This window comes from Sarcophilus harrisii, chromosome 4 (genome assembly GCF_902635505.1).
Source record: "Sarcophilus harrisii chromosome 4, mSarHar1.11, whole genome shotgun sequence".
NCBI lineage: Eukaryota > Metazoa > Chordata > Mammalia > Dasyuromorphia > Dasyuridae > Sarcophilus > Sarcophilus harrisii.
The window spans coordinates 257,687,195-257,700,559 of record NC_045429.1 but is presented as its reverse complement, the minus strand read 5'-3'; the positions used below and the strand labels follow the sequence as shown (position 1 = coordinate 257,700,559).

At 37.1% G+C, this 13,365-nt stretch overlaps 1 protein-coding gene across 1 annotated transcript in view; it reads right to left on the bottom strand.

Moving 5' to 3' along the window:
• The window catches only part of TRAM2 (translocation associated membrane protein 2), a 107,262-nt gene that overhangs the window by 27,478 nt on the left and 66,419 nt on the right, over positions 1–13,365 (bottom strand). Inside the window, exons 3-4 of the mRNA XM_031964726.1 lie at positions 2,098–2,207; positions 624–740 (exon numbers count right to left, since the gene is read on the bottom strand). Coding sequence (XP_031820586.1) covers positions 624–740; positions 2,098–2,207 — 227 coding nt within the window. The remainder of the gene's footprint in view (positions 1–623; positions 741–2,097; positions 2,208–13,365) is intronic.

Genomic DNA, 13,365 nt, shown 5'->3' with positions numbered 1-13,365 from the left:
CTTAAAATCTGAGGCAGCTAGTTGATCTAGTAGAACTGTGACATAGCCCCTTGCCCTCAAGGACATAAATAATTATTATATATAAAAGAATGTGATGAATTCTTCCAAAGTGAAGAATTTTAGCAGGGAAAGATGACTTTATACTGGGAAAGAGGAAAAAGTCAAAGAAACATAACCTCGATCCTGTTGGAAGAACTTGAACAGAGAAAGGGAGAAAAGTCCATTCTATGTATGACATAGGCAGAATGAGAAAAGGCCCAAAGAAACAGGATAGGACAGAATGGGGAATGGTGGGTTGTCCACTTTTACTACAATGGGAGAGAGATGAGAGTGAGAGACAAAGGTTGGAAAATTTGAATCAGAATATAGGGGGCTTTTGAATGCCCATGGGAATGTGGTCTCCCCAAAACCACATTTGTATTCTAGGCAAAAAAATGTTTTTAGTTCTTAGGCAGAAAGTACTTCAGGATTATAAAGTACTTATTAGTTTCTTCTAGTCTGCTAAGTACTTTGCAATTATTTTCATTAGCTCTTTAAATGCTGACAGCATGTTCCACTCAATCTAGACCACCCCCCTAATAAAAGGCTGCCAATTGTAACCTTCTATGATGACTGTCACTCACCGTCACAACAACATACAAGCACCAGACCAAGGAGCTGAGATGAAAGGCTACCAGCTGTCCAGATTCGTTGAACTTGCTGTGTTTGACCTTGGAGAGATGAAGTCGCCTGCTGATTTTCTAAAGGAAAAAAAAGAAAAAAAAAACATGTACATACAACTTCCGTCTCCTTCCCACATAATATTAATAATATTAAAAGTGTGAAGCAAGCATTGATTTGAAATGTATTTATTAAATACCTACTAAGTAGGTATTTAACACTGAAGTATTAAGTCATACGCTTTGCCACTCAAATCATATGCTATGCCAGGCCAGACACAAGCTTGGGAGAGTCTGAATGATCTAGACTGTGTCTTAGACAAAGGAACATAAATAACTCTCCATACTTAAGACTTGCCTTAAATAAAGTCTGTGACTTATGTTTTTTCTGATCTCTTCTTCTTTTAGTATGTATGAAGTATAAATTAAGAGCTCAATGAATTTTCACATACTTGACCCTTAAGAAAAGATGGTAAAATATACTACCCTTTCTTCTTTTCAGAAGCAGATTATCCTACTTTCCTATACTATCTGACTTGGCTGATATGTTGATTAGTTTTGTTGAACTGCTTCAATTCAACAAATTTTCTTTTTATTTTTTGTTGAAAAGTATAGTTCTCAGGGAAGGGGAGGTGGGAAGGCTTTTATTTGGAAATAAGAGCGAGATAACAAAAAGATATTGATGATAACCTGCACAAACAAAAGCACAATTTTTAAGAGTATTTAGTTAGAGAATCATTGATCTAGATCCACTTCTTTATTTAATGAACAATACTGACATTCTACAATTAAGTAACATCAATTAATTAATTAAATTGTTTTAATTAATTAATTTAATTAAGTAAGTAATTAAGGGTCCATAGTTACTAGTAAATCTTAGAGGTGAAATGTGAACCCAGACCTTGTAAATCCAGGCTTACAAGTCCAGGACTGACTCAAGGCACTATAAGAAATGAAAAGAAACTGAGGTGATTAGCAAGAATTAAATAGTAGCATTGTGTTTTTTGTTTCTTTGTTTAGCAAGGCAATTGGGGTTAAATGACTTGCTCAAATGTTACGTGTCAGAGGTAAGATTTGAACTCGGGTCTTTCTGACTCAAATGCTGGTGCTCTCTCCATTGTACCATCTAGCTGTCCCAATAATAGGCCTGTGTACATCTATATTAAGGCAATGAAGAAAATAACCTCCTTGGTGAGAATGATGAGTAGACAGGGCTTTTGTTTCGGCAATTCTAAGTTGTAATTATTCATGACCACAGAATAAGCCTAACAACCATGGTAATGGGTCTATGGGACTAAAGGATTGCAACTTGCACACTGGAGGCTGGGTGGCAGAGAGTGGGGGACACTGGAATGGGATCTAATTCAAACCTGTCTGACTTCAACTCAGGCAGAAAGTACCGGAGAATGAACCGAATCTAAGGATGGGTAATACTTACATCCAAGATGTACTCTTGTACCACAGCATGCAAAATGATAGTGATGAAAATGTAAAACAAGATTGTGACCAGATCCTTCAGTCCATAGTGATACTGAACAGTTTCGCTCTCTGTGGAAGGAACAGGAAACAAGTCAGCATGCTTAGTATTAAACCTGTTAGACTCCTGGGAATTTTAAGGACCATGGGGCTTAAGTTTTTTGTCAAAAACTCATCATCCCTTCTTTTAAGTAATAAGCATTTTGGAAAAGGGCAGTGATTCCACTTTAGTGGATAAATTTTGTTGATTCCAAGATAGCCACTGGAGATTTGCAGGAATGGCCTACATGTCTATGAAGGTTGGGAGACTTAGAAGCACAGAATTTTAGAAATGGAGGCATCACTTCTAAAGTGGGAAATGGTTGAAGAAATGGTGAAATATGAATGTAACAGAATATTACTGTGCTGTAAGAAAGAGCTATCAAACTCACAGCCCTCTTGAGTATAGTCTGAATCAGATCAAAATGTAATTAGAAATGTTTTAACAAAATAAAAATGCAAGACAACATTAAAAATAATAATAAAAACAAGAGTGGAAGGAGCCTCAGAGGTCACTGGATCCAGCTTATAACTGAAAAAAATCCTCACTACAAAAATAATGAAAATAATTAGCATGTATATAATTACCAATATGTGTCATGCACTAGTAAGTACTTTACAAATATCTTGTCACTGTTTAGCCTATACAGGATTACTTTCTATCTAGGGGAGGGAGGAGATGGAGAGGGAGGGAGAAAAATTTGTAACACAAGGGTTGTAAAATACAAGGGTGAATGTTGAAAACTATCTTTGCATGTATTTTGAAAAATGAAAAAAAAATTATGTCATTTAATCTTTACAACAACAATGGGAGGTACTATTACCACCCCCATTTTATAGCTAGGAAATTAAAGCTACCTTTCTTGTCCAAAGTCACACAGCCAGTAAGCTTCTGAGGCTAGGCTAGAATGGTATACAACTAACAAGTGGGTCTGAACTGACTGCAGACTGAAACCTGTTATATCACAGCTCTAACCACCCATTTACCATTGTGCCATTTCACATACATCCTACTCCCATCTACCTCCTGGAAGTTCATTTCACTACTGAAGAACTGGAATGCTTAGGAAGTTTTCCCTGACACAAAGCCTAAATTTGCCTTTGCAATTTCCACCCATTCAGTGTTCTGGGTGCCTCCCTCTGGGGACAAGCAGAATGAGTCTGACCCCCAAGTCCCAGGAACACATCTCTGCTGTGCCTGCAATGGTAAATGACTCATACTCCTGTCTGGCAGCAGATCAGAGGGTTCCTAAGTCTTGGTCTGAGCTTGGTTCTTTGCTATCTTTCTGCAAATGGATATGATAGAACGAATCTATTAGGAGAGTACCAAATCTAAGAGCTTTTTAATTCATTTTTCCCCCAATTTCATTTATTCTTCTTCCAATCCCCTCCCCTACCACTGGGAAAAATAAAACAAAACAAATCTTCATGCAAGGACAGAAAAAACAAATTCATATACCATCCATGTCCAAAAATATTTATGATACATTATGAAGTTTGTTGTCTCTAAATCAAAGGGTGGGTAACAAGCATCATCATTCTCCTGGAATTACAGCTGATCACTGCATCAATCAGAGTTCAGAAGTCTTTCAAACTTGTGTCTTTGCAATGTTGGTGTTATAGTATAAATTGTTTTCCTGGTCTTGCCCATTTCACTCTGTAGCAGTTCATCCAAATTTTCTCAGGTTTCTCTGAAGCTGTTCCTCTCATTATTTCTTACAGTAAAATAATATCCTATTTCACTTATATAATTTATTTAGCCATTCCTTGGTTGATTTTGTAGGGGCACTGATAGAAGAATCTGTAATTAATCCATTCCACAATGTCCTTCCTTCACTGTCACCAATGATAAGCACTGATAGAAGTTAAAGGTGGCATTAACCATCAAGTAAGAGAGACAAAAATTTTGCAAGTATTTAATCTGCAACGCTGGCCATAGTGGCACTGGATTGTAATCTGTGGCTTTCAGAGGGCTTCCTGGTACCCATATCAATGATATGTTCTATGTCTACTGGTGTACTTAACACCACTACTAGATACTTGAAAATTTACAGAATGATGAAAACATGGCAGGCAGCATCAGGTAATGTATAACAAAGAATCAGTCTCAGAATCGAGAAGAGAGGCTAGCTCTGTGATATTGGGCAAGTGTCCTGCCCTCTCAGTGACTCAAATAAATTTTTAAGACTCTAAGTTATAGATTATCTGCTGAGCTGAATTGATAAGAAGGTATTTACCTCATCAAAAATTAGTTATACCAATGAAATAAGGTGCAGACATGAAAACACACACACACACACCCACCCCCTACTCAATTCTCAATCACTATGAGAAAAGAACCCTGTAAACTTTTTTTTAAAAATATTATAAAATGTGAGCTGTTATTATTAGTAAGAAGATTTGATTTCAACTCCTGTCTCTAATATATACAAGTTGTGTCAAGTAAATCACCATTAATTAAGGGCAAACTATATGTCAGGAACTGTGCAAAGCACTGGGGATAGAAAAAAAAAGGCAAAAGTAGTTTCTGTCCTCAGGAAGCATAGTCTAATGAAGGAGACAATTATGTGAATAACTAGGTATATAAATGATAAATATAGAATAGATAGAAGGTTCTCTCTCTTAGTAGTTGGAAGGGACTAGTAAAGCTTCCTGCAAAAAGCAGGGATCTATGGAGGAAGAAAGTTAGTGAAACTAGGAGGTGAAAGAGAGAGCATACCAGTTATGGGAGATAGTGCAAAAGTCAGAGATAGGAAATTGAGGTGTGAAGGGTTCAAAGAACATTGTATCTTTGTATTGTATCTTAGAAGATGAGAGGGGAATATAACATAAGGGCATTGGAACAGTATGAAGGAACTATGTACCAGACATTATGCTAAGTGCTGTGGATACAGACAGAGGCAAAAGATAGTAAAAGCACTTTGAGAATTATTATTAGCTGTGGGACAGTGGGCAACAATGAGTGACATCACCTCCCTGAGACTCAAGTTTATTCATTCACAAAATGAAGTTGATAATGCTACTTGCATGTCCCATATCAGAGTGTAGTTATGCAAAAAGTATTTTATCGATTTTATAATGACTTGACAGTTCCAGGGCTTGGAGAAGCTTTATAATCAGGAATAGTAATTTTTGAAAATAAAAACTATATCATGTCTTAAAAAAACAAAAAAGAAGGAAAAGTAGGAAGAACCCAAATTATTAGAGCTTTAATATCAACAGAGTATTTATCATGTAATAAGAGAGACACTAGAATTTATTGGATGTGGAAGGAGTGAGAGGATGGAGAAATTAGGAATGACATCAGACCTCCACAGGCCCAGAACCTAGCACTGGTGCTTAATGATAATTTAATGAATACATTTTCTTCTTATTCCTTTCGTTTCCTCACCTCTACTATATACAAGGCATTGCACTAAAAACTGAGGACACAAAGTAAGGCAAAAACAATCTCTGCCCTCAAGGGGCTTATATTCTTTTTTAAGTTTGAAGGAAATATATTTAAAGCAAATTAAAGGAAGCAAAATATTATAAAGTGAGAGGTAAATAGGAAATTCACTACTACTCCCAAAATATAGTCAGATGAAAATGAAAATAAATTCAAGGAAGTAGATAAATGAATAGATGTTATATCCAATCACTTTTATCAAAAGAAAAAACATTTATATAAACAAATTATATTATATAGTAGTTTATATTCTAATGGAAGAAATGACATATCAATAACTATACCACGTAAGAGTGGGCTGCCTGGGGAAAAGGGAGGAAAAGGGAAGGGAAGAAGAGAATATAATTTAAAATGATAGTGATACAAAAACTTTAAAAAGACGAAATGCAAAAAGAATACTCTAAGTACTACAGAATACTAAACAAATGTACAGTGCTATTATTCGTAGTCTAGTCAACAAACACTTATTAAGCATCTACTATGTTCCAGGCATTGCTGAAGCAAAAGAAGTCAATTCTACTGAAGGATATAACATGTCAATAGGTAAAATACAAGATGATTTGAAGAGCTAGGAAGATCAGGAAGAGCTTCCCACACAGTAAATTTGGAAGGAGGTTAAGGATTGATTCTAACAGGTAGAAATGAGGAGGAAATACAATCCAGGCCTGGGGAACAAAAAAAAGTATCCAAAGGCATAAACAAAGGTGATAAAAGACAAAATTAATAAATTCCCATTTATTCATTCATTCATATTGACCAGTTTGTCTAAAATGGAAAGTTTGTGAAGGAGAAGGTTGTGAAATATCTAGAGAACTAGAGGTGAGATGGAGTGGATGGAGAACGGACAAGACTTGGCACCTGATTATATGTGGAAGAAGAAAGGTCAAGCAAGGAAGATGAAAGATGGGAACCTGGATGACTGGAAACAACTTTAACCTAAAACCCCAAAAAGCTGGCAATGCTACTGTATACTCCATGAATAAAACTTATAAAGAGGATTGTTGAAGGCTGTCTTCTCAACCCCTTCCCCAATAAAGTACTTTCTAGGGACCACTCTATAAAGACAGAGACATATGATTTTTTTCTCCCCTCTACCTTAAGAGCTCTCTTTCCAAGCACCCTCTGGGCCTCCTATATATAGTAAAGACCCTTTGCTTCTCCATCTAGTTTTTACTCTTCCCAAATCTACTACTTTCTAACCTGTCCAGCTGATCAGCTGGTCCCACCTCTCTCTATGTTGCCCCTACTCTCATCCCTATTCTACCCCTGCCCCTATCATTTATTAGTAAAAAGTGCCTTTTGTCCAATTTTCCCTCCTCCAGTAACAGCAAGCAGAATCACAGGATAAAACTCAGAACTCCTAGGCAAATTCAGGTAGATTACATCTATTGCTTCCCCTTATCTACAAAGGCCTGTCACTCTATCACAGAGACGAATTAAATTAGTCTGGCACAATTTGCTTTTCACAAGCCATTCTAGCTGCTACTTACTCAGCATACTGTGCTTTCTTACAATCAGTCCCAGGGATGGAGTGATCACCTCATCTGCTTTGTCTATTCCTAGGCACTGTGGATCAGATTGGTTAGTCTCTAATTATCACAGTAATTCTGGATGTTACATCACTTTATAGCTCCTGGTCTTTTAGGACTATACCTATTTACCACATGTTCTCGGAAGTGGTCAAACCACTCAATGTATTCACATTTTTTAAATGGGCGTGTTATTTGACCTCCTAATTCTCAGGGTTTTGTTTTGTTTATTCCTCCCCTTTTTAAAATGAGGAGGTTGGAGATGAAAGATCTATCTGTAGGGGTCATTTCAGTTCTAATATTCCATGAGTCCTTTCTTCAAAGAATCTATGAGGCATGCCAATAGGTTCTTCTGGTTGATTCATCTAGCTTGAGAAATACTCTTCTCCAATAAACTTCCCTGTTCTAACTCTGATTCTTTTTCTGCCCTCCTCTCCCCATTCTGCTTAGCTAAAGAGGAGAAGAGAATGAGCATTTATATAGTGCCTACTACATGCTAGGTACTGTGCTAAACACCTTACAAATATCTCATTTAAAATGAAGCAGACTCTTCCCCTTTTAGAGAATTCTAATTATAGCCCACTGTAGGTATATAATAAAAATGCTTAATGATTATCTGAATGATTTAAAATTAGAAGAGTACTCAAAATGATTTAGTACACAACAATTTAATGAAAAAACAAAAATTTGAAATTGAACACTATAAATTATAATAATCAAGCTCAATTCTGAAGAGAGGAACAAAATATACTTTCTACCCTTCTTTGCAGGACCAGAGGGAAAGGAGAAGATTTATCCACAGGTGCAGAATCTTGTATATAATGTCAGGCTTGGTTGATTATGGCTGAAACTTTCCCCACTACCATACCATCTTTTTTTTATTCTTTGTTACAATGGATAGTTCTCTGGGAAAGAAAGGACAGAGGAACATACCTGAAAATCTAAGAATTTTTAAAAAAAAATCAATATATATGTTTTAAAGATAAATCACCTACTCAAGTCTCTTCATTTAACAGGATACTGAAGAGGACATTAAAAAGAGCATGAATCTGAGAGTAAAATGATCTGGGTTCAAATACTGAAAGAAACACATATTACTGTTTGACCTTGTATAAAACACTCTCTGGACCTTAATTTCTCCTTTATAAATTAAGAATAATAATATGTGGTCTAATTACCTGAGGTATAAAACATTTTGTAAATCTTAAAAGACTATACAGATTATACACACACACACATACACACATACACACACACTTTTACTCTACTTGATGGTTAGACTATAGCAGGCTTCAATAAATCTTTTTAAATAAATGAATGTGTGATGTCAGAGACTCCTAGAGAGACTTGCATGAACTGATGCTGAGTGAAATTAGCAGGACCAGGAGATCATTATATATTTCAACAACAGTACTATATGATGATCAATTCTGATGGACCTGGCCATCCTCAGCAATGAGATGAACCAAATCAGTTCCAATAGAGTAGTAACGAATTGAACCAGCTACACCCAGAGAAAGAACTTTGGGAGATGACTATGAACCACCACACAGAATTCCCAATCCCTCTATTTTATCCACCTGCATTTTTGATTTCCTTCACAGGCTAATTGTACCCAATTTCAAAGTCCGATTCTTTTTGTACAGCAAAATAACTGAATGGACATGTATACATATACTGTAATTAACTTATACTTTAACATATTTAACATGTATTGGTCAACCTGACATCTGGGGGAAGGGATTGGGGGGGGAAGGAGGGGAAAAGTTGGAACAAAAGGTTTTGCAATTGTTAATGCTGAAAAATTACCCATGCATATATCTCATAAATAAAAATCTATAATAAAATTTTTTAAAAAAATAAACGAATATGTTCAATGAAGTGAAAGAAGTAAAATTTTCACGGGTTCTGTAATTCTAAGATCACAGAGTTACTTATTAGTGAGGTTGAGTCAACCCCAGATTTCCTGATTCAATCCAATATTCTTTCCACCACAGTTATTCTCCCAGTTCTATTCCCCATAAATGGGTAATACTTGCTAGTTACATTTATATTCCTTGAAATATAGCTTTCTTCCTTTGACTTTTTTGAGATGGTTTCTACACAAATAGCTTATGTCTCTGCATTTGAGGATGTGAATATTGGCTCTTACACTCAATACTATCTGATCTTAGCCAAGTCGCTTAAATCTCTATCTGGTTCCCTCATTTTCTAGAATGTAAGCATATTGAAGGCAAGCAAGAATTGTTTCATTCTATGATCTTTGTTCTTTTTGACACCCAGCATAGTGATAGACATAGTAAATGCTCAATATAGCCTTACTGAATGAATCTATAAATCAAGGAAATTGGATGAGAAGAATTTGATCTGAAGCCGTTATTTCTTCCAATGCCACCAGAGTACTACATTCTCTCTTAAAAAATAAAAAAGGATAGCTTTTGTTTTTATATCACATTCATTTCTTAATACACAGCATATCCCAAAAGTTTCGGTGAGATTTTAAGCTTAAAAGTTTTTGGAATATCTTAAATACCTATGCCTTCCCCCAGCTCAAAAATCATTCAAAAATTATAATAAGGAATAATAAATAAAGGTGTGGGAAAGGGGAGGAAAGGCAATCCAGCAAAGCTAACTGTTGGAATCTTTACAAAGTGTTAAGACATTGGAGTTGATAGAGAAAATAGTTATTTGGTTTTGGCATGGTTCAGTGTGATTGATTTGATCTTAGAAAGAGATATTTTGGGCCAGAACTTGAAACAAGGTACTAACTGGAACTGATAGAACGATGCTTGTGTTCATACCTTTAGAGAGCTCATAAGTATTTAAGTACTCAATGGAGTTCACACCTTTGGGAGAATTCAGGGCTGGTTTAGTCTGAATTCACACCTCCCTTGAAGTTCTTAGGACCATAGAGCACTCTAGGAGATAACCCATAATCCCTGCCTCAAGAAGGAGGAGTTAATCTTTGGGAGATGATATATATGGAGGAAGCTCTTAGAGCTAAGAAGAATTTCTCCAGAACATCAACGGGGGTCGGGCACTCTGGAAGAAAGCCTACAAGCCCTATCTTTGAGGCAAGAGAGATTCATCGTATCTTCTACCTTGGTGCTGGCTGGAGGCTGAAGAAAGCAGAGGCAGAAGCCAAGGACAAAGCTGCAAGATCTCTGAGCCAGGCAGAGAGATAGGCCTCAACTAACCGGGCTAATTTGGAAGGAGAAATAAACGTTTGCATTTTTACCAGCTGGCTGCGATTTTGGAGTAATTATTTATTTCAACTGAGACTAAGGCTGCCTCTAGAAAACCTTCACAGCTAACCAACCTAGCAACCAAGTCTAATCATATGTGATGCTTTAATCTATAGTTCTTACATCTCTACAAATAAAAAAGAAGGTTCTATATTCTTTTCAAAACTTGGGTTGCTCTTATGATTAAAATAACTGGCTTTCTGTCCTCAAAGGAACTGGGTTTTAACTCTTAATTGTTTATTCAGTAAAACATTTCCTTTTATTAAGTTGAGGAAGCAAAGTCATTAACTCATTTATTTATTTTTAGTGTGAAAGGGATTCATTTCTAAAGCAGAAAGATCAAAAATCAAGGGTCACAAAAATCTCAGAGGTATTTGGTAACAATAACAGCCCTGCTGTCTTCTTTGGGCTGAAATTTTTTATTATAAAGCCATGAACCTTGCCTGTATGTGATTTCAACCTCAAATCCCAAATTCTTTTCTACATACACTTTGGTGAAATCAGCCCCTACCCAAGACTACCTGAGCTTCTGGGGGAAAAAAAGCAGGAGTAGTGAGAGGTGCCCTGTATATTAATTCTGGGACTTTGAGCAAACCATTCCCTCTCTCCCTTGCCTATTTCCTCATCTGTAAAATGAGGGGGCTGGAACAGATGATCTCTAAGATCCCTTCTAGCTCTAAAGTATGAAGTTCTAGTATGATTAGCTTTCCTTCCTAAGTGAGGTTTCTTTCTCCAGAGCTGCTGCTGCCCACCTGTCTCTGCTTTTGTCCCCCCTCTTCCCCCCTGCAACTCGGCTTACAGAACATAAAGAGGCACTCCGTTTTCAAGAGATTCCAATCTTTAGAGGAGACACATAAGCATCAAAGTCCCTAAGGCAACACTAGATTTCCCAGTGGCAAGCAATTACTGGGAGGGCTCACTCAGAGCCATCAAGGAAGAGACAAAAGGCTTCCACTGAAAGGGGCTTTCAAACCTCCAGCTGGGAAGCCTATCTGGGGTCCTTTTTACAGGCAGAGTTCCATTCTAGGAGGGGCTACAAGAAACATGTCCAAGCTTTAGTGAAAAAGATACCCAGGGTCTTACTGAAAAAGCAGATGATAAAAACCACCTTGATCCAGCAGAGTTAGTAATGAAAGCTAAACTCCTAGGCTTTCATAGGTTTTTGCTTTTTTTAGGAATGGGTCCTTGTTACTCTGGATTAATTGCAAAATAAATATAGTGTGAGAGAGGAAAAAGGAGAGAAAAGGAAAAAAGGGAGGAGGAGTGAGGGAAAAGTAGAAAAAAGAAGAGAAAAAGAAAAAAAGGAAAGAGGAGGGAATGAGAGGAACAGAGAGACGGAGAAGGGAGGGGAGAAAAGGAAGAGGAAAGAGGGAGAAAGGGAGAGGCAGAGAGAAGGAGGGACAAGAGAGGGACAAAGTAGGAGAGGGGGAAGGAAGGAGGGAGAGGGAGAGTGTGTTAGGTAAGGGGCTAGGGATTTACTCATACAGTATATTCACCTGTGAACACAGCTAAAACATTCCTTTCAAATATTTTCCAATGAAAATTGATTATTGATTTTGATTCAGTATTTCTTCCCTCCCCACCAATAACACTCACAAAAACATAACCAAATATTAAGGAGAACAGTCTTTCAGGTCTTTATGTTCCAATATTATTCTTTAGTCTAGAGGCAAATACTTATTTGGAAGGCTGATGTAACTCCTCCCATTAGAGGAATTTGCAATCCACAGACTGGGCTGTTTTTTTTTAACAACCCAGAGGTCAAGACTATTGACCACATTTACTATCAACTGAGGTAAAATAATCTGCCCAAGATCACAAAGCAAATCCATAGGAACAGTCAGTCCTGTATACTCTAATGTTTGGACTATTTCTGGTTATATATTCTGAACCAGAAATAGGTAGGCAAGTCAACAGGACTTAGGATCACAGATATAGAGGTATTTTGCTTGGTGTAGAATCCATAGCAGAATCCATATTCCATTAATTCCAGACCTCTGTATATTTTCAACCATGATCTCAGAGATTGGGTAATTCCCCCAATCTTTAAGTGACAGGAAAGAAAGGAAAGAAAGAAAAGAAAAGAAAAGAAAGAAATTCATTTTTATTTGTATTTGGCCCCTGGACCCAGATGTTCTGGAGGGGAAAGTGAGGCAGGTGACCTTACACAGCCCTCCCAAACTCAAATCCACTTCACTTATGTGTCATAACATCACCTCCCTGATGTCATGGTCCTCTTCAAGGACAAACAAGAACAAGTGAGACAGTATACTTTGGGAAAAAAATCAGGAATAGCTGGAAATTGGGAAGAAATTGCTAGAAATTGGAAGTAGGAGTGAGATGACACAAAAAGTCACCTCAGGTGACCTTAGAAAACCCTAAGTACATATGGCAAGGGCTCCAGTCTGCATGCCTAAACCTACTGCTTTAAGACTTGTAACTTCTTTCCCCCATTCTCTTTCCTGGCAGAGCTTAATTTTCCTACCTAACAGATTCTAATCTTGCCAAAACACAAACGTATAGCTTAGGGACATGGTAGGGAGGAGTAGGGAGGAATGGGACAGAGAAACAAAGGAGTGGAAGGAAATTCCCCCACCCACCTTGATTGAACTGCCCCACTTAGTTACCCACCCTTCTTCCTAAATCCTTAGAAGAGAGGGATATGGAGATTATAAAATTAAAATAAAAAATGAAGAAGGTTGGGGGTGGGGAAATGCTTTTATAAAATAGTCTATGTTCTAGTAAATTTTAAATGGTTTAGTAAATTGCACCAGTGACTCTGTGATCTCAATGATGTCACTATTCCTCTCTAGTAATACAGATTATAAACCAAGCAAGACTCCTCACCCAGTAAGACAATGCCATTTCGTTATGTAAATTCTCTCCCAACTTACTGGGGACTTTCCTTTAAAACTCTTAACACTGCTTGGATACTAAAACAAAGCATGGCAGACAGCCCATTGATTATC